This window comes from Equus przewalskii, chromosome 3 (genome assembly GCF_037783145.1).
Source record: "Equus przewalskii isolate Varuska chromosome 3, EquPr2, whole genome shotgun sequence".
NCBI classification, from domain to species: domain Eukaryota; kingdom Metazoa; phylum Chordata; class Mammalia; order Perissodactyla; family Equidae; genus Equus; species Equus przewalskii.
In genome coordinates this window covers 37,943,593-37,964,505 of record NC_091833.1, presented here as the reverse complement: position 1 = coordinate 37,964,505, position 20,913 = coordinate 37,943,593, and the positions used below count along the sequence as shown (strand labels likewise).

General features: G+C 38.6%; 1 protein-coding gene across 18 annotated transcripts in view; it reads left to right on the top strand.

The window, feature by feature from the left end:
• Nucleotides 1-1,564: 1,564 nt before the first annotated feature.
• Nucleotides 1,565-20,913, top strand: part of BANK1 (B cell scaffold protein with ankyrin repeats 1) — a 313,259-nt gene continuing 293,910 nt past the window's right edge. For 3 of the 18 annotated variants that reach the window (XM_070614170.1, XM_070614168.1, XM_070614153.1), the window contains exon 1: nt 4,239-4,411. In XM_070614170.1, the coding sequence (XP_070470271.1) occupies nt 4,342-4,411 (70 nt within the window). In that variant the 5' untranslated portion in view covers nt 4,239-4,341. The other 15 variants (XM_070614157.1, XM_070614156.1, XM_070614154.1 and 12 more) reach the window with 11 other exon arrangements.

The following is a 20,913-nucleotide window of genomic DNA, read 5'->3' as shown; positions in this document are numbered from 1 at the left end:
TCAATAATTACAGGGTAAAAATGGAAGAGAATCATCAGCTTTCACAAAGAAAGCCAAAACAACCAAAAAAAGAAATGGAGACTTCCACATTTCTTGACATTCAAATGTTTTATCGTATTGGTTGTTAAAACGCAGCTCCACCGAGCAGGCTCCTTTCCAGCAAACCCACTTTGACTTGCTAGCACAGGCAGGGGCGTGGAGGAGGGATGGAGTCAGCTACAGCATCAGCAGCAAACTTGATGAATTCCAAAAGTCATCCTCAGATGAACAGAAAAGAGAAGACTCAGCACATCTACTCCGTCACTACAGAAGGGAAGCAAGCACACAATGCAAAGAGCCCTGGAGGAAGGGATACCAAAGAGCTACCTCAACCACCAGTTAGCAAGGAAGTGTCACTCCACAAGGACTCAGCAAATGAACAGTAAAGGGAATTGAACACTCTCTAACATACATTTATTTAGAAGAATATAAACAAATTTCCTTATTTATGAATCTCCTCAAACACTCAATTTATCACCATAAGTTGATGTGTTAGTTTCCTGTTGCTGCTGTAACAAATTGCCACAATCTCAGTGTCTTAAAACAACACAAATTTATTATCTTACAGCTCTGGAGGTCAGAAGTTCAAGTTCAGTCTCACTGGGCTAAAGTCAGGTGTCAGCAGGGCTGGTTCCTTCTGGAGGTTGTGCAGGAGAATCCTTTTTTTTTTTTTTTTTTTTGCCTTTTCCAGCTTCTAGAGGCCACCTGCATTCATTGGCTTGTGGCCCCTTCCGCCATATTCAAAGCACTTTACTCCAGTCTCTGCTTCCTCATCATGTCTCTTCTTTGACTTTTCTACCTCCACCTAAGTACTCTTGTGATTACAGTGGGCCTACCTGGATGATCTAGGATACTTTTCCCATTTCAAGATCCCTAACTTAATTCCACCTTCCATGTAATGTAAGTTAATATAGACACAGCTTATGGGGATTAAGATGTGGACATATTTAGGGGGCCCATTACACAGTTAGATAAGTATTAAAGGATTCAGTTAAAATGTGAGGAAGGATAAGACAATGAAGAAAGCCTTTCAATAACAACAACACAAAAGGTATTATTGCTAGGAATTTCCTTCAAACCTTCCTGGTATTTGGTCTAGTCTTGAGCTAGCAAATCAGAAGTATAATGACACACTATGAGTATAATATAATTCAGTGTCTAAAGATCTGGATGTGTTCTTCAAGAGGGAAATCCTCCAGTAGTAAACAGCCAGGAAGAAGCAAATACTATCTCACTTTTATATAGGTTGCTATTTTAGGAAATCGCCAGTTTTGTTCTTTGAAGGTATCCAGAATCTAAAAGTAGAATTAAGCCAACAGCATTAGCAAAAGCATCCAGTCTGCAAAGGGCACAAGGAATCAGCCATGGCAACGGCAACAGGGCAGCAGCAAACAGCCTCAGCCATCCATTTATCAGAACACGGAGTCAGCATGAGGCTCGGATCACCTCCACTGAGTGGGATAATAACACTGAAACCGTCAGTACGGTGCTAGGGGAAAGAATGCACGAGAAGAAGTCAATGGATCCAACAGTTTGATGTATTGAGAAACACGAAACCAACTGTGGCTAGCATTTTTTGTCATTGTGTAACAGAAGTAAAATCAGAAACCTGTGATTACTTGCTGCTGGGACTACTCTGACTGAAAAGCATCTCAGTGTGAGAACAACTAAGTGCCTCATCCCAGAGAACAAATGTGAACCAAGAGATAACCCAGCATTTCAGACAGTGTCATTTCCTGAAGGGAGAAAGCAGGGGGGAAACAAGGTCAACTGTGATGAAATATGTGCCTGACACTGAGAAATAAGACCAAAATGAGTGAAAACATTTCTGTAGTATCTTTTCAGAAATTCATGGGCAGAGAACATATGTAAGACTTAGGTCCCTGCATCTGTGTGTGTGATCGCCACACATTTTCCTCTCTTGTGAAAACAATGCTACATACCCTCAACCAAACAGCGCCAACATCATCATGAATTCTGAGCGTGGTTCAGGCCTAGTTTTAAGGATACTGATGTTCATTTCTGTGGGATTACTGCTCTGTAGGAATGTGCGTAGGAAAACAAAAGCGATTTTTCGATATGTATATAGGTGTGACCTGGCCTGTGATGTCCACATAATCTTTAGCAGTGACTTTATGTGGCCTTCAAAGAAAGGGAGGGTTGTCGTGAAGTTGGCAGGCTACGCAGTCAGATCTAGGACTGCCTTCCAGCTCTGTCACTTAAAACTTTTAAAACCCAGATTCCTCATTTGTAAAATATGCTTAAAGCCACGTTGTTTTGAGAACCAATGACATGAACATTGTGAAAAAAACACAGTGCTTGGCACACAGAATACTTAAAACAGGGCAGCTGTTAACAGCAACAGTAATGAAACAAAAGAATAAATAAATAAGTAAATGGGCTGAAATGTTACCTCATAACTCTTAAACAAGCACTGTGCTCTCATTCAGTACCTGAAACAAATAGAAACCTGGAGTAAAGTTTGAACTTTAGTGGAAGATTTTAAAGATTTTCTAACACAAAGTCTTATTAAATAGTTTTTTAAAGCCAGTCTTTAATTTTAAACACATTTTTGTTTCCATTTTTCCATTTACCAGAATCATATTGATGTAAATACTGGAAGTGAGCATCTGAAAATGTACTCAATTTTCACGTGTTGCACGTCTTAGTTAGTCGACATGTACTAGGGGAGACAATGATAAAACTGTATAGCTGGCAGAGATTGAATATAATTACTCCAGATTCCTCATTTAGCTGAGATTAGGCAAGGCTCAGAAATACTAATTGCCCCTGGTGCCCAGACTGCAAGGCGGAGAGTCAAGACGGCGCCCGCAGCCTCCCGGCTTCCCGTGCAGGGATCTTCCTACAGGAAGGCTGCTCCATGTGTTTCAGGTACCATTTGCTATCGAAGACTGTCCTCATCAGCCAAGTTTTGCCTGGAGAAGAGGGAGCGTTGTGTTTCCATACAACAAACTGGGATGCCTTTGAAGATTTGGACACTTAACTCGGGAGCCTAAGCTGGAGTGTTTATGCTCCTTCCTTCCTCCTCAAAATCTTGGTCAAAGTCTCTTCTGTGAAGAATATATATATATACACTAGCAAACGCATCAATTAGGACATTGTTCCCCAAGGCGTTACTTTAAGACTTACGCTTTCCTAAACACTGAATTTCTGAAAATACCGACCGAGTTTACATGTACCCTGTAATCCAAACCCTCTGTCTCTACTATACTGAGGCCTCTTAGCAAACAAGCATTTAGAGAAGGCAATCAAGTGGTCAATGTGTTATTTCATGTTAGATAAAAATCTCTCAGTCCATTCTTTCCAAACAGAAGATCAACCTAAAATGAAGAATGAGGTTAGAGAACTATTGGAAAGCAGATAAAGTTTAAAACTATTTATATATTTAAACTATAATAGTTTAGATACTTCAAGTTTCAAGACTTGACATTTCACATATTTCTCCAAGTTTTCTTTATGTTACAAAGTATGAAAACAAATCCACTTGTGTGAAAAAAGTTAACATTTTGATACTTGTATTTACGGTATGCTTTAAAAAGACTGTGAGAGAGTTAGTACACAAGCTTTCCTTTCAGGTTTTTTTCCTAAAAAGAGAAGAGGGACATTTAAACCACAAGTTATTAGCAAATCTTCAAATTGATCTTCAAAGATATTTTCAACTTCAAAAGGCAAATCTCTAATTTAGTGATCCTTGAGGGAAGAACGGACATTTACTTTAAGGCTCTAGGGAAATTCTGAGTATTTCTCAGTCTTTCAAGCAAAGAAACAAGGAAAACTCTCGTTGGAGGACCTCTTTAGATCCACAGCTAACTTGTACTGGGCCCACTTCTGATCGGGAGCAAGAGCAGGACACACATTTCACGTGGGATCTGAAAGCAGTTCGTAATTGACGAGCGTCGCCCAGAGCGTCCCGGAGCCATGCAGCCTCTTTTCAACGAGGCCGCACGTCCTCGCCCACCCGTCCCTCTCTCCGTCATGGGTGCCCGTCCACGCGGCCGCCTCGAGCGCGGCCTGGCCCCGACGCGACGGCGGGCGGGAGGCCGCGGCTGGACGCAGCGCACCGGGAGGCCTCCGGGGGAAGAGGTGAGGCGGGCGCAGGGCCGGGCAGCGCTGGGGACGCCGGCAGCCTCGCCAAGCGGCGAGAAAGCGGGCAGTTTCGCTTCCTCCGGCGCCTCCCGGCCGCGTTTCCGGCCGGTGCGCTTCCGGGCGGCCGCGGAGGGCAGCGCGGAGGCCGGCGGAGGAGAGGCAGGCGGAGGAGAGGCCGCCGTCTTCGCCGCCGCCATGCTGCCCGCGGCGCCGGGTGGGCCGGGCGCGAGCCGGGCGCGTTCCCCCTGCGGCCCAGCGCCCCCAGGTGGGTGGTCGCGTGTCTGGGGTGGCGGGGGCCCGCAGGGCCGGCGCGGCGGGCGTGAGGAGGGCGGCTCACGGTACACCGCCGCTGCCCGCCGCCGCGCAGGCCCCGGAACTTTCCAGAGCACCGGGACAGGGGTTACTGGCTTCTCCGGGCGTCTCGGAACGAACGTTCAGGCGACGCGCCTGCGTGAAGCTGTGCGTAAACCCGCGGCGTCCGTGAGCGCGCGCCGGCGCCTGCTCGCGCACGCGCCCGAGAGCCCCCCGGCGCGGAGGAGCGCACGCGCGTTGAACAGGTCGAAGGGGCTGCGATCGGTTGTTCCAGTTCTTTGGGAAGCGTTTCTGAACTTTATAATGGTTATAAAAAGTGTTTAGTTTTGAGATTTTTTAAAAAAATCCTTCACTTGGGTATTGAGATTGCTGCAGGGGTTCACCGTTAGAAATGCAACAAGAAAATCCGAGTGAAATTCTCATTTGCTGACTAGAATTTCTTATAGCTTGCTAGCACTTTTTGGGTAATGTAATTTTGGCTTTAGCTGCTTTTCTTGCCTAGTGCCTTTTTTAACATGTAAATTTTAGAAGACTGCTTCTCACTTGCAGCGGGAAGTGACCAGAGGCGTCGGGGCCGGGATGTGGCCGCCTGCGAACCCGTCGGGAGGGTGCCCGCTGCGCCTGCGCCGCCCGCGGAGCCCTGGGCGGGCTAGCTCTGGTGCGCTTTCAGCCTAGCAGTTTAGTCAAACAGAATGGGCTGCGATTGGTTTCAAACTTCTAGATTGATCAGTTTCGCTAGAAAACGGCTTTTATTTCTCCTAGTACTCAAGTGATACTGTGAGGCACTTGCCGTTAGGAATGGCGCTGGAGTGATGGGAACCAACTCCTTCCTCATTCTGAGTTCTGTTCCTCCTCGGGCGTTTTCCCCATCTCCTTTGGTCCTTCCCAATAAGATATTATCACTTGCTTCACTTACCTCCTTATTTGGCCAAAGCAATGAGCTTTTTCTTGTAATGAGCCGTTTTGTGTTAACCCGTGTCCGTTCCTAGATATGAGCAGTCTTCTAAGGGAGCTGGTTCGGATTAATCCTCTGATTAATGGAAAGCCGTTTTGTATGACCCTTCTCTCTGCTTCAGGCGAGCTTCTCCACAGCGTCGGGGACTTTAGCTTAATGTAGCACATTAAAGGTCAGTTAGTCCAACTGCTTCATTTCAGAGGAGAGAAAATTGAGACCCAAGGAGTGGTTTACCCGAGGTCCGATAAGTAATAATTATTTGAAGATCACATCGCTTCACCAACAACCTTTTATGTTGTGTAGTAATACGAGTGTAAACTGGTAAACACCATCTAAGTAAACACCGTATCATGCCTCTGCAGATAATATATTTCTAGCAGTCTGTGTGTGGTGTGCTTGTAGTGACATCTGTGGATCCTGCCACCACAGAAATCTGTGAGTATCCACCACGTCCTTTAATGGAAGCAGGAAAGGTGTGATAGCCAGGACTACAACGATGGAAGAATGATGCACAGTGGATGAAAATTCCGATTACATTGTATTTTCTGGTTTATGTTTAACTAGATACTGTCCATCAATGTCCAAAAGAGAAATTCTTCCTTTGCTGTATCCCAAAACGAAAGTTTTTATAATTTAATATTAACTGTTACCTTCAATAAGGGCTGTTTATTTATTAAAGCACAGATTATTCTCCACTTCATAGTTTTTGTATTTTTATTAATATTATTTGATGCGTCTTATGAAGAGAGTTGAATTATTAGCTTAAAAGCAGACAGCACCTATCCTGTCTCACAGTGCGCTACATGCTTATATGCAGCTTGTGAGGAACACGGGTTGTTTAGGTCTCTCCTCATCCTTGAAGTTCTTGAAGGTTTGAAGCTTTATACTCTGACTTCAGTCTTCCAACATAGCCAACATCCTAGATTTCTCCTTCCAAGAGAGTATCTTGGTTCTACTCTGGTGGCTGGTAAAACTTGCTGTCTTCAGATCAGCTGGAAATGTCCTGATAAGGTTATTTTTGCTGAGATTTAAAGAGCGGTAGCTGTCTTAGGGCATTTTCACTTTACCAGTATGGAATACCAAATGGAATGGTTAATATGGCCTAGTTCTCTAAGATCTAATTGCTCAGGCTTCCACAGCAGTGTATTTGGTGTTCTACTTATGATAAGCAGAGGGCACTTTTCTGGTACATCTCTCTGAACACATATTGTAGGTGACCATGCCCTGTTTACGATGGCCTCTGGACTCTGATTGCCTCATAGCCAGTCAAGCTTCATTGCTTATCCACTCTATGTCTTGGCTAAATAACTAAACCTGTCATTATCTCCATTTGCCCACTTTAAAAAAGTGGGGAAAACAATAACGTTTATTTGAAAGAGTGGTTTTGAAGATTAAAAGAGGAAAAGCATGTGAAGTGCTTTTCAGAGGGGCATAGCAAATAGTAATTGCTTAATACATGGTAGCTATTATTTTAAATCTTGGGTCATTGGACAGTAGTGTCACATTTACATATAAAAGGTAGAGTTCTTGTTGAGAAACTGCCTCATGTTGACATGGGGGAAAGCTTAAATGAATGAAGCCATCAAGCTCCCACATGAAAAAAAATTAGAGTATGGCTTCCTGTAGTAAGACACCGCCATATCCTTGTAGAAATATTGTGGTTAATAGTTCTGAGAGGAGGAAAGAAGGAATCCACAGTGAAAAGAAGTAAGGATAGATTGATTAAAAGGGCGTTAGAGTAGAGCAGTTACAGGAAAGAAGAAAATGAGACTTGAATAGGACAAAATGAGAGCATGTTTTATTTTCCCATATCACAGAATACCATTTGTGACTCAATTAAAAATATATATATAAATACATGTGAAAAACTAAGCGTCAAATTGAAAACTGTGGGATACTTCATCAAATTATAAGAAGATGGCAAATCTATTTTACCAAAATATTTACTGCTGGCTTAAAAAAAAATCCAGGGTTAAGTAGAGAATATCATTCCTGCTAAATATAAATCGTGTTTTAAGAATTTAAATGGCTATTACCTGATCACCTACGTTACAGTTGCTATTTTATTACTTTCTTTATATATTATAGAATATCTTAAGTGTAATTTTGGAGACAGTTATGAAATAAGAATAGGAAGAGCAAACATTCCAGAAGTTATTATTTTAAAATAAATTGTTATATGGCCTTGTAATTCTTTCCTGTTTTAAATATACAGAATGGTATCTAAATTTTGCTGCAGACATTGAAATAGTCCAGGTGGGGAAAATATGAGATATTGTGTGGAATTATCCCCTCTTGTATTTATTTTTCACTCAGAGAAAAATAATGGGCCTTTTAGACGTAGACCACTGGGCAGAATTTCTTTGTTGTTTCCAAGTGCTCCACATTGAAGAAGTCCAGAAAGACTACTTCCCTTTGTAATCATGAGAAGTAATTCATCAACGCCTGTGGTCTTTTATAAGATTTCCTTTGTATCCAGTTCATTAAAGTAAGTTATGTTTTATCACACTAACATGTCATATTTTCCTTTCTTTTAAGCTCCTGTACCGCTTTTCCATATTAGTAATTCCAATTTCTTCATTTTTTTATGTGTTCCACCCTATAAGGAAGACATACTGAAAAGTACAAGAACAGTTTCTGACTTCGAGTTCCATTTACTATATGCTTCGTTTTTTGTCATGATCCACGCTAAGGACTAAGCCTCATCCTTTTGTCAGGATCAATATTCTCATTCCTTTTTCGTTCCAAGTTACCCATGGGATCATGCCTAATTTTCAGAAGAGTAACATAGTGTCAAGAACACTTGAAATTTTGACCTTCTTTTAAGAGCTGCCGTTTATTGTGTTTCTATTTTGGATTCATACGGATATCACAGTACTCGATAAGTGAGAGCATCAGCAGGTTAGCACCTACTTTGGACTAGAAGTTGCATTGTTCACTATAATCAGATGAAAATATTTAATAATTCATTGTGCTCTTTTATTTCATACAAAAACTTTTTTAAACTGTTAAAGTTGTAACTTCTAAGTCACCATGTCTTTTTTAGAAGGTAGAGAAACACAAAAGGGTATGATTCTATAAAATCATGTCACTGGAATGACAAATTGTAGAAGATTTCTTATGACTGAAGAATCTCTAAGATTTACACATTTTCCACATTGGTCTATCACATTTTATTTACATTTAATAGATTGATACAGTTTAAAAGTCTCAGGGGACAACTGCATTTTTTTAGTACAATTAGTAAACTACTATGCCACTATTGGGAAAATGAGTGAGATAAAACTGAGGCAAAAATCTACCTTGGTTTCAGTTAATGAGGTAATTCCTTAATTTTCTTATATCACTTTTCAATAAAAGTTTAGACCTTTCACTACTCCAGGCACATATCTATAGGCCAGAGACCCTTCCTTTATCATATCCTGTCCGTCTATACCATGTAAAATGGGTAGAACTTATATCATCCCGATTCTGCAAAACACTCTCTTGGGCCAAGAATAGGCACTTGATTCAAAGGAAGCCAGCCCATTGGCGGCTTAATGGCTAATAATGCCTGTTGTCTGGCTTTTACAGATTTCTTGGACTCAACAAAGCCCCTCTTTTCCTTTCAAACAAGAGATAATGAGACCCTTGTCAGTGGAAGGTCACCGTTTGATGTGATATGCAATAGAGGATGACAGCCAGTTGACTGATGTGCAAGATGGATAGTTAGAAAGAAGATGAGATGAGAGAATTGAAGAGGACTGAAAGGCAGAGGGAGGAGTCTTCATTTCTGACTCTCCATTTCCAGGCCATAGAAGACCTACCTGCACTTGTTTATCTGAGCTTGTCTGTCCATGAGATGTCTGTGGTAGCCTTACAATGACTTTTCTCTTTACGTGAGCTAGTTTGAATGAATTTCTCTTTTTTGAAGGAAAAAAAGAGTTTGGACTAGTGTACCTTTATTTCTCAAACACTGCCACTCTTATTCCCATAAGCTTGTTCTCTTTTAGAAAGTGTTGTTATTGTTGAAAAGATATCTGTTATGCATCTTCCATTCAAAGTTAATCTGGGAATTAGATCTAGTGCTTTTATGCGCTGAGAATAGGGTGCATTATGAGTAAGTCTAGGAGTCTCCACATAAGAATATTTGGAGTTTTCTGGCTTTATTACTGAAATTTGAAGAAAGTCCATGCAGTTATTTTTTTCTCTAAACTTGAAGTCTCTAGAGTTGATGAGGAAATTATTCACTTAAAGATGAACATTTTAAGAGTTAAGCACTATTAAGAAGTTTAGAGTTTTGAATATGTAGTTGTAAAATTATACTAATTATAAAATTATAGCTGTTTTCTTCATGTTAAAAGGATGTTTTTATCTGAAAAATTTATGGCATGCTGTTTCTGTCAAATTTTAAAAATATAGTTAAATTGAGGCATACAGAGTGAGAGAATGCTTTTGACGTTTATTTTCATAAAAGACGGAGTGGAGGTATAAAAGTGGCATAACTTACTAGCTATTATCTCAGTCTTGCTGGCAAATGAGTAAAAATAACATCACTGACAGACCATTATGAAAACTTTATATCCAATATCGGTGGATTGGTATTAGTCTAAAGCAAAATAGAAGTATTGTACTTCCAAGATTGGTCCTTGATCAACATATTTTTTTTGTTACAGAGTAGAAAGTATAATATCCTTATTGAGCTGCAGGTGATAGTTAATAATGGGATTAAATGATTACTTTGGAAAACAGGATCAGAATTCAATGTGCTCCTGCTCAACTGGAGAGATAGGCACAAATTAAGGAAGTTCAGTGGGATCAATTAAATATAATGATTTAGGTGAAGGAATGAGACTCAGAATCACAAAACTTTTTCAAGATTTGACAAGGTTACACTCAGAGTGTTATAATTAGCAAGGGAGAGAGTTGCGGAAGAAGAAGGTGGGAAAGTAAACTGAAACTAAGTTGTGTAAGTCTGTGTAAAAATCCCCTAAGTATTATGAGAAGCTATTGAAGAGTTTTAAAACAGAGGCATGACATGACTAGATTTTTGTTTCTAGAAGACCACTTGAGCTATTCTTGTTACAATGGATTGGAAGAAGGCTCATGGGAATTGTTGAACTGTTAGGAGTTTACCAAACAGTAAAACATAGGGACAAGTGGACAGATTTATTCAGAACTGTTATTTACATACCTTTTGTAAGATAGTACGTACAGAGCCTGAGGGGGAAAGAGATGAAAAGAATGACTCTTAGGTTTGTGACATGGAAAACTGGGAGGATCATGATGTTGTCATTTATTCCAACAGAAAAGACTGAAGGAGCAGGAGGAAATTGTGAGGGCATGAGAGAACATCCAAATTTCAGTTCTGGAAATGATATATTTGAGGTAACAGAAATATTCAGGTAGAGGTGTAAAGTAAGCAATTTGATATTATGATCTGGAGCTCAGAAAGGTGTTTCAGACTGGAGATACAAAATTGGGAAAAATATAGCATTTAAAATGCGTGAGTAAATAAGATAACATAGGAAAGCATTTAGAATAGAAAGAAAAGAAGACCCAGAATAGAGACGAGTGGAAAGCAAACATTTAAGTGTCGATAGAAGGAGAAGTTGTCCAGTGTGATTGAGCAGAGGCTAAAAAGAAAAGAAGGAAAGCAAAAGAGTATAATGGTAAGAATTCAAAAATAGAATATTTCAGGAAGAAAACAGTGGTGAACTGGCCCAAATTGTTTTAGTAGTTTAGGTAAATTGAGGACTGAAATTTAGCCAATAGATTTGGCATCACGAAACTTATGGATGACCTTAGGGACAGAAGTAAATAGCTTTAGTAGAGGTGATAAAAGCCAAATTGGAATGAGTTGAAGGGGAAGGTAAATGAGGATGTGGATGCCTTGTAGACAACCCTTTTGAAAGCTTAGATGCCGGAGAGTAGAAAGATGGTGGCAGCTGGAGGAGATGTGGCATCAAGGAAAGGATTTTATTTTTATTTTTGTTTTAAGATGAGTGCTACTATAGCAGTTTAATTGTACTCAAAAGCTGATGGCATCACACCAAAAGGGATTTTCTCCTACGAAAACTTTCATTGACAAGTTCCATAAATTCGATTAGGAACACATGTTAAATGGATTTTCTCATGTGTTTAAGTGTTGTGTCTCATTGTTTCCCTTCCTTCTTTCGTTTTTTTCTTCCATGTTTCTGGAGTGCCTTTCTCTCTTTCCCTCTCTCTCTCAGCGTGAATGTCAATGGAAAATAGTTTATCTTATGAAAACTTTGGTTTAGTGCTAAATTATTCCTTAGCTTTTCTTTCTATTGATCATCCCTTCCTTTTTATCCAAATTGGAATCCATGCATCATTATTACAATCATATCTGTGCATATGTTTCAACTCCCTTATCCATCTCTTTTTCTGTCACACTCACTTGATAAAACTCCACCTTTAAGTAAGTTTGTTCAACTATATTCTTCCTGTCTGAGTCTGAGAAACTGAATGTTGCTAAATAAAAACACATTCAAACAGGTTAATAACTTAGTTATAAATTTTGACAATTCTTGCTATATATTGTTTTGTACAGGATTTTGATAATAAATGAGAGCGAACTCAAAATTATATTTCCTGATGAGGATGTAGAATGCAGATTTTTCTGTGATGTCAGATTAGTGAAGCTTTACATGCTTTCTATATGTGATGGGCAAAAATCACTACACTGTGCTGCCCAACGCTATCCACGAGATATGTGACTCTTGAGCACTTGAAACAGAGCTGGTTTAAATTAAGATGTGCTATAAATGTAAAATACACACCAGTTTCCAAAGACTTGGCACAAAAAATAGAATATAAAATCTCTCAGTAGTTTATGTTGATTATATGTGGAAAATATATTGAATTTATTGGATTAAATAAAATGTTATTATAATGAATTTTGCCTATTTGCAGACATACCTCTTTTTGTTGCACTTCGTTTTGTTGTGCTTCACAGTCATTGTGTTTTTTGTAAGACTCTTCAGCAAAAGATTACAACTTGCTGAAGGTTCAGATGATGGTTAACATTTTTTAGCAATAAAATATTTTTAATTGAGGTGTGTATATTGTTATTTTTAGGCATAATGCTATTGCACACTTAATAGACTACAGTATAGTGTAAGCATAACTTTTATGTGCACTGGAAAACCAAAAAATTCAAGACTCGCTTTATTGTAATACTCACTTTATTCCGGTGATCTGGAACCAAACCCACAATATCTCCTAGGTATTCCTGTATTTTTGGTGAGGAAAATTGGCCCTGAACTACTATCTGTCGCCAATCTTCCTCTTTTTTTTTTCCTCCCCAAAGTCCCAGTACATAGTTGCATGTCCTAGTTGTAAGTCCTTCTAGTTCTTCTATGTAGGATGCCACCACAGCATGTCTTGATGAGCATTGTGTCGGTCTGCACCCAGGATCTGAACTGGTGAACCCTGGGCCGCTGAACTGGAGTGCTCAAACTTAACTGCTTGGCCATGGGGCTGGCCCCCTGTATTTTTATTTGTTGTAATGTGGCTGCTAAAAAAACTAAAATTACGTATGTGGCTTGTATTTGTTATTTGCATTACATTTTTTGTTGGGTATCACTGCTCTAAACTCTCAGAAAAAAAATTCCAATAAAATCCATTAGAGATTTGATTTCTCCCTTATGAAATATTGTTGAATAAATATTACCAGATAACTCTCATAAAATGCTGACATAGTTCATAATTCCTCCAACAGTTTGGATAGAACCCCTGTCCACTCATGCCCACCACGGGAGGTATTTTCCTAGTGATAATTTAGTCTAAGTGTGCAGTGTGGATAAAGTCTACAGGAGTGTCCAGTGATGTCCTAGGCCTTCACGTCACTCACCACTCACTCACTGACACCTAGAGCAACTTACAGTCCTGCAAGCTCCATTCGTGGTAAGTGCCCTATACAGGTGTGCCATTTTTTATCTTTTATGCTATATTTTTACTATACGTTTTCTGTGTGTAGATTCACAAATATTTACCGTTGTGTTACAGTTGCCTACAGCATTCAGTACAGTAACGTGCTCTACAGGTTTGTAGCCTAGGAGCGATAGGCTATACCATGCAGCCTAGGTATGTTGTAGTGTAGTAGGCTATGCTATCTAGATTTGTGTAAGTACACACTATCATGGTTGCACAACAATGAAATCGCCTAATGATGCATTTCTTGATGTATCTTTGTCATTAAGCACTGTATCTCTGTGTACTGATTTGGGAAGAATCAAATTTAAATCTATTAAATCTTCTATTGAGGGGCTGGCCCCGTGGCTGAGTGGTTAAGTTCCCGCGCTCCGCTTCGGCGGCCCAGGGTTTCTCCCGTTCGGGTCCTGGGTGTGGACGTGGCACTGCTCCTTAGGCCACTTTGAGGCGGTGTCCCACATGGCACAACTAGAAGGACACACAACTAAAATATACAACTATGTACTGGGGGGATTTGGGGAGAAAAAGCAGGAAAAAAATCTTCTATTGAGTTAATTTGGGTTGAAAATTCTGTGTATAAAAAGTCCTAGGTTTCAGAAGAAATATATAGTAACTTGGTTTATTTACGTCAAATGACGAAGTTGGAAACTTTCCACTCGTTCGTGTTACAACCACATGAAGGTTGAACTTTCTTGATGTGGTTCTGTGAACAAATGTAACAAGATACTGCTTTCTATATTTAAAATGTCATTTCATGTAGCATTTTATCATGCAATTTGTTTGTCGAATCATGAACTGGAAATTGTGACCTGTGCATTGAAATTATTGGAAGGGAAAATATATAATTTTTTATTAGTATTAAACTTTACAAGATGTTAAAATGAAAAAAAAAACCCATTAATGCTTTTTCTAAAGGAGTTCAAGATAGATCTTTGCATGTGCATATAGAATTACAGTTTAAAATATCTCAAGATTTTTATTTGTGTTACAGACCAGTCAAATAATCTTCTAATGGGTCACCTGTTTTCCTATGCATTATTCCAAATTAACATTGATAAATGTTATTTTAAAAGATAACTAAGGCTCCAAGTTGTGTTTGCATTCGTGGGTTAATTATCTGTACTGATATCTGTATCTATCTATGTCAACTCAAATATGGGATCTGCCACAGACTTTTTGTGTGACAGTGAGTAGATTACTTAGCTAAGATCCTTTTTCTTCATATCTGAAATGGGTGCACACCTATTTTATAGGAACATGATGATGATTAAATGTAATTCTGTCTGCAAAGTGCCTGGAGCATTCATAGCAGGTGCCTGTCAAATGGGAAATAGTACTTTCAGCGTGAGCTAATGTTCAACTTTCACTTTTATTAGAAGGAATGTGTTTACATGGCTCATTCTCTGTACTTCTGGTGTCATATACATATGCAACTCAGGATTGAGAGCCTCATAGAAATGTTCTTTCAGTTCTCCAGTTTAATTTTTCTCATCACTGTATTAAACATTCTAATCTCTCAAACATATGTTTCTCTGGGTAGTCACAAAAATTGAACTTGATGAAACTGATGATCTGTTATAAAAACAAACTATATGGTACTATGTGTGAAATTGTGTGTTGTCTTCAGGAAGATAGTTAATGGATAACGGTCATTTTTCTCATTTTGAGAATTTAATTCTGTTTAGACATCATATTTTTTAAAATTAAAATGTGATTAATTTTCATTTCTTTATTCTTGAAGGAGACTTAGTCCACAATTATATCATGTGTCATCCCCCTGCCCTCACCACACATACAAAAACACACACACAAAAACTGGATCGTAGTGGAGTTGACTCAGTCTCTTGATTTTTGTGTTAAAGATATTTCTAATATCATCATATATGTAAAAATAATAGTAGCTATAGTTATATAGGTAAAGCTTTAGTGATATATTCAGAATTACTTAAATTATCTGAGAAATGTATTCCCTAAAATGTATAAATCTCTACAGTGTCTCACCTAGATCTTTGAGGCTCCCTCTAAGCAAATTCCTAGTTCTGAGTAACCTATGGGTGATTAGAAAGCATTTGTAATTATGGACATAAAGGGACAGCTTTTCTATTTTGTGAGGGCCAGTCTGCTGAGATGTTAGCAATTAACATACATTTCATTTCTGCCTCTCCTTGGGAAAATATAGAAGATTTCATTAAGAAGTATTTTCATATGTAGTACTTTATTATATGACCCGTTAGAATAATTTTCTGATCTGGTGCATGTAAAAATCTAGCCGTAAGTTCCTCATTCTGAGTTGAAACCTAGCTGCATCACTTAGAAGATGGTTGTATAACCTCAGATAACTCTGTTACAACACCTTTCTGTGTCTTATGATGAAAAGATAAAAGAACATTTAGTAATCCTTGCAGCGTAGTAGATACTCTGTAATTTATAGTTGTCATGGCTGTTGACAGGTGAGTAGGTGAGCGGCCATGTGGGACATTACAAAGGGTGACTTATACTTGTCGTCCCTTATCACCAATACCTGGGCAATCTGAGCTCATAGTCCAGGGCTTTATTCCTTTAGTACTGTATTGTCCAAATTGTATTCTGTAGCATATATGTTTCTTGGGGAAAAGCATCCTGGGGTGAAATAAATTTTGAATATGCATATCAGAACATTCCAGTTGTCTGAGAAATTCTGCAACGAACAATGCATCTTCAATTTCCTCAAATCTGTTGTTTCACAAATATATTTAACCATGAGATGCATTGTCATCTCAACAGTGGTACAGAAATAAGTGCTTTTGCACAAAGTTATCATTCCTATTAACTGGCAAATAGTTCTTGAGAGGATGATTCTTTCAGCCAGAGATTGGTAGTCCTGCCTGTAGCTATGTTTTCCTCAGTGCTACTCATACCATTGCATAAATAAAGTTCTGACCCTTTACTGATGACCAAACTTTGAATGAGTGAGAGGGAGGGAGGCTCCTAATAGGAATAGAAGCTGAAGGAGATTCAGAGGAGGGAAAATAGCAGTGGTAGGCTGAGTAGGGCACACACAATTTGTCTGTGTCTTTAATTCTCTTATGGTTAATTCCAACCATTCACATGGGAGCTTTGGTTATGGGATGTGCTAGAGAAAATAGGAGGAAAATCAGAAGGTGATTATCTGTTAGGGAAAGTAAAGCGTGTGAATGAAATGGAACTAGGAATGTGCATAGGGAGTTCTAACATAAGAATATTTTGTAGTGTGTTTATGCAGTTGGCATTTAAATAGCATGTGTACGTCTCAACCAAGCCAATAATTTTGCAGATATTTTCACTTATGACACTATGTAAACCTGCCACTGTATCGATAATCATAAGCTGTGTAAATGCCCTCACATTGCTTAGATATTGGGATTTCATTCATCAAAACATTCCAAAATTGAGAGCAACTTGACTGCATGGCCATAAGCAGATGCTTTCTTGTTTGAAATGTTTGTCAACGAAACACATGTTTGAAGCAAACATATGCGCTATTAAGAGTGACCCAAATAAATTATTGCTGAAATATTTTTCTATCTAAAACAACAGCAACTGATATAAATGCAAATAATTTAGACAGAGAATGAATTTTATGTCTTGGAGATTGACTAACTTAACAGGCCATGTAGAAAACAACATTAATACGACAGACTTTTATTACTCACATAAATTGGATGCTCTGTAAAGGAAGGGGTAACCTCTGGCATTTGTTCAGCAGAGATAAGCACGTTAATGGATGCTTTCTGATCCACTTGTACAAAGAGTCATGTTAGGATAGCTATTAAGTTTATGAAAAAGGACAAATAAAGGCATAGTCATTTCTGAATGCCCAATTCTGAATATCCTCTGAGTCCTCTGCTCTTAGCCAACAGCCCTGGTTCGGACTTTCCCTTTCAGTTGTTTGGTTTGCAGGTGGGCTTCCTCTGATTATGACGAAATCTTAAAAGTTCACAGAACCTTTACACAAAGATAACTTTAAGCCATTTCCCAATGTTAAATTAACTTTTAATCTGATAATAAGTAGTTTAGTTATTTTTACTAAGATTTCTATAACCTTTTAATACAGTTTACAATATTTAGCTAATTAAAATATCTGCTGGGGCAAATAGAAAAATATGATTAGGATCTAAAAGCAAATGAAATTTAATATCCTCCATGTATGTCTAGAAGGTTAACTCATTTTGTTTTATTATTCTTTTTTCTAAAAGAATACATGCACGTAATTGAAAATATTTAACAGACTTTAAAAAACAGTAGAACAAACTGTCTTGTGTGTTCCTCTAGTTTTTATTTTTCTATGTTTACTTTTAATAGTTTTACTTGTTTAGCTTTGTATTTTTAATATATTTAATATTTGTATATGCACTTTAAAGTTATATTTTATGGCTATTTGGTGACATGTCATTAGTAAATATTTCAGTTTTTCTCTGTCATATGAATCTATTGCACAATATTAAAAACAAAAGAAAACAGAAAGAGGAAAATCCACAATGATTTGTTGGATAAAAGATTAGATAATCCTCCATAGAAGATTATTAAACTAATCTAAAGAAAGACTGACTAGTTTTTAAACATAGGGAATACTTTTTCATAGCACTGGATCAAGTCCTGGCTCAGTCACCAAGGGACCTTCACCTTTTGCAAGCCTTGTAACCTCTCTGATGTCCAGGAGGCATTATGTATATTGAGGATCACGTTAATTATTCAGAAGAATAATTGGCTCATAATGGTAATTCACTGAACATCTCTTATCTTAAAAGGAAAACACTGCAGAAATTAAAATTGCTTTCTCTAGGCATTCGGGATTGAGAATGTTCATCGAGAAAGAGGGGACTAACGCCTCTGTAGTCTTATGCAAGAGTAATTATCCTTCATCCATTCATTCTTCAAACATGAATCCTTCATCTCCTGTTCTAGGTTCAAAGGGTACACACAAAGGTGGGTTCAGCCCTTAGGGACTGTATTTAAGTGAAATAGGGATGGGACAAGCTGAATGGCTCTATTTCTTTTTATCTTCACTCTAATTCAACATCAGATGACTCAAAAACCCTCAAGCTTGCCAGGATCTGTATAACTCAGTCATGAGAACTAGTTAGCAGGGGTGAATAACAACTAAGTGTTTTCTCTGACTGCTGAGGGCAACTCCTGATGCGTAACTGCTGTTCCAGAAAGTACTACTCATTTCAGAATGCAGTTCTGAGTACTGTTCCCTAGGACAGTGGTTGGCAAATTTCAGTCATTCTCATAAGATCTTCTCCAATTTTTGGCTATGCTACCTATCCTCTTGTTTAAGAAAAATTTTTCTGTAGACTAACTTAGTTTTTTATCTTAAATATAATATATTTTAAAGGAACATTTGTATCATTACCATAAACAAAAAATTATTACCACTTGCCATAAATAGAAGTTGACTCATACAAATAAACAGATTGAAAATGAAATAGTATTGAAAAAATTATGGCTAAGGACAGTTTCTGGGCACATAGGTCACTCTCTCTTTGGTAGTGTCGGAGTTAATAAAGTCATAAGGGCTCCAAACTGAGACATTGTCCTTGGATTGGAGCAATATTTGAAGGGAATGACTTTCTCCTCTACAACTGCCCGGCACTGTGTTTCCCGGAGTTTCCATCTTACCCATTGGCAAGCACTGTCTCCAAAGGCAGATCTCACTTTCCAGAAAGGTGAAACCAAATTTTATTTAGCACTTACAGGTTTCAGCCACTTTGATAAGTGCTGTATGTACTTTACTCATTTAATTCTCACAACAACCGATTTCGTGATTGCTGTTATCCAAATGTTACAAGTGGGGAATCCAGGCTCAGAGAGGTTAATTACTTGCTTGAGGCCAGCTGAATTTGGACCCCAGGGAAGCCTGACTCCAAAGCTTGGCCTCTTAACCACTATATGCCTCTCCAAAATGAACTCATTTGATTCTCACACAAACACATGTATATACCCATATCAGAAAGCTATTCCTCCCATGTGAACATTTCTTTTATTTTCTGTTGAGGAAGATTGGTCCTGAGCTAACATCTGTTGCCAATCTTCCTTTTTTTTGCCTGAGGAAGATTTTCCCTGAGCTAACATCTGTGCCAGTCTTCCTCTATTTTGTCTGTGGGACACTGCCACAGCATGGCTTCATGAGAGCAGAGTGTAGGTCTGTGCCCAGGATCTGAACCTGCAAAGCCTGGGCCACCGAAGCATAGTGCATGAACTTAACTACTATGCCACTGGGCTGGCCCCCATTTCTTTTTTTAAAGCAATAAAGTAGTCATGTATACAGTAAGTCATTTTAATAGAAAAATGTGCAACATAAGAGACAATATTGTTACCTATTAATAGATCAGCTTAGAAACATTCCTTACAAGGGCTAGAATAGACAACTACAGTTTCCAACTGATAATCCTAAAAATTTAGATAGTTTTGCTACTTTCAACGTTCTTGGAGGTAAATGAAATAAGGAAGTATCTACAAGGAAATGCTAGAAAAACCTTGTCTTTAATGAAGGCAATTCGGGTATTTAAGATCATCAAAGCTGTAATACAGATGTGATTAAAATATATTGTAAAATGCCTGCAATAAAGAGTACTTTAAGGATTTAAGGCTAATAATTTCCTCCTGCCTAATGCTTTGCATCCTCAAAGGAATTTTCAAACCCCTACTAATTGACTGTTAGAAAATTCTTCTAATGTATAATTTCTTTGACTCAATGAGAAATCTAAACAATGATCATTTAAGCTATTTAATCAGGGTTATCCTGCAAATACTATGTGAAGAGAAGCAGAAAGGACTTGCACATGTATCTGTTCTACTTAAGAAGGCTTTAGGAAAGGGAGAGAAGGAACTAGAGCTGAAAGCAGTGTTCAGATGTTGTTGTGGACAGAATAACGGCTCCTCAAACATGTCTACATCCTAACCCCCAAGCTTGTGAATATGTTAGGTTTTGTGGCAAGGAGGAGTTAAGTTTGCAGATGGAATTAAGATTGCTATCGGTTTACCTTGAGTTGGGGAGACTATCCTGGCTTATCTAGCTTGGCCCAATATGATCACAAGTGTCCTTACAAGTGAAAGAAGGAGGCAGAAGAGGGAGAAGCAGAGACATGGCAGCACGAGGAGGACTCAGCCCAACGTGGCCGTCTGACGATGGAGGAATGGGGCCACGAGCCAGGAACTGTGGATGGTTTCTAGAAGCTGGAAAATGCAAGTGAATGGATTCTTCCCTGAGGCCTCCAGAAGGAATGTAGTTCTGCCAACATCTTGATTTTAGCCTAGTGGGACCCAGTTCAGACTTCTAACTTTCAGAACTGTAAGATAAATTTATTATCTTACAAATTGATTGTTTTTTAAATATGCTTTTAAACTACTAAATTTGTGATAACTTTTTACAGCAGCAATAGGAAGCTGATACAGATTTGTAATCACCTGTGGACTCAACGAGAGCAAAGAGTAGTGTGAATGCCACAAATAGGGTCCTATCCATCAGACATTCATGCACCACCAGTCTACTTAGAACACTGCATGTCACCACGAAATAGCTTTTATAAAATGAGAAGAGCATA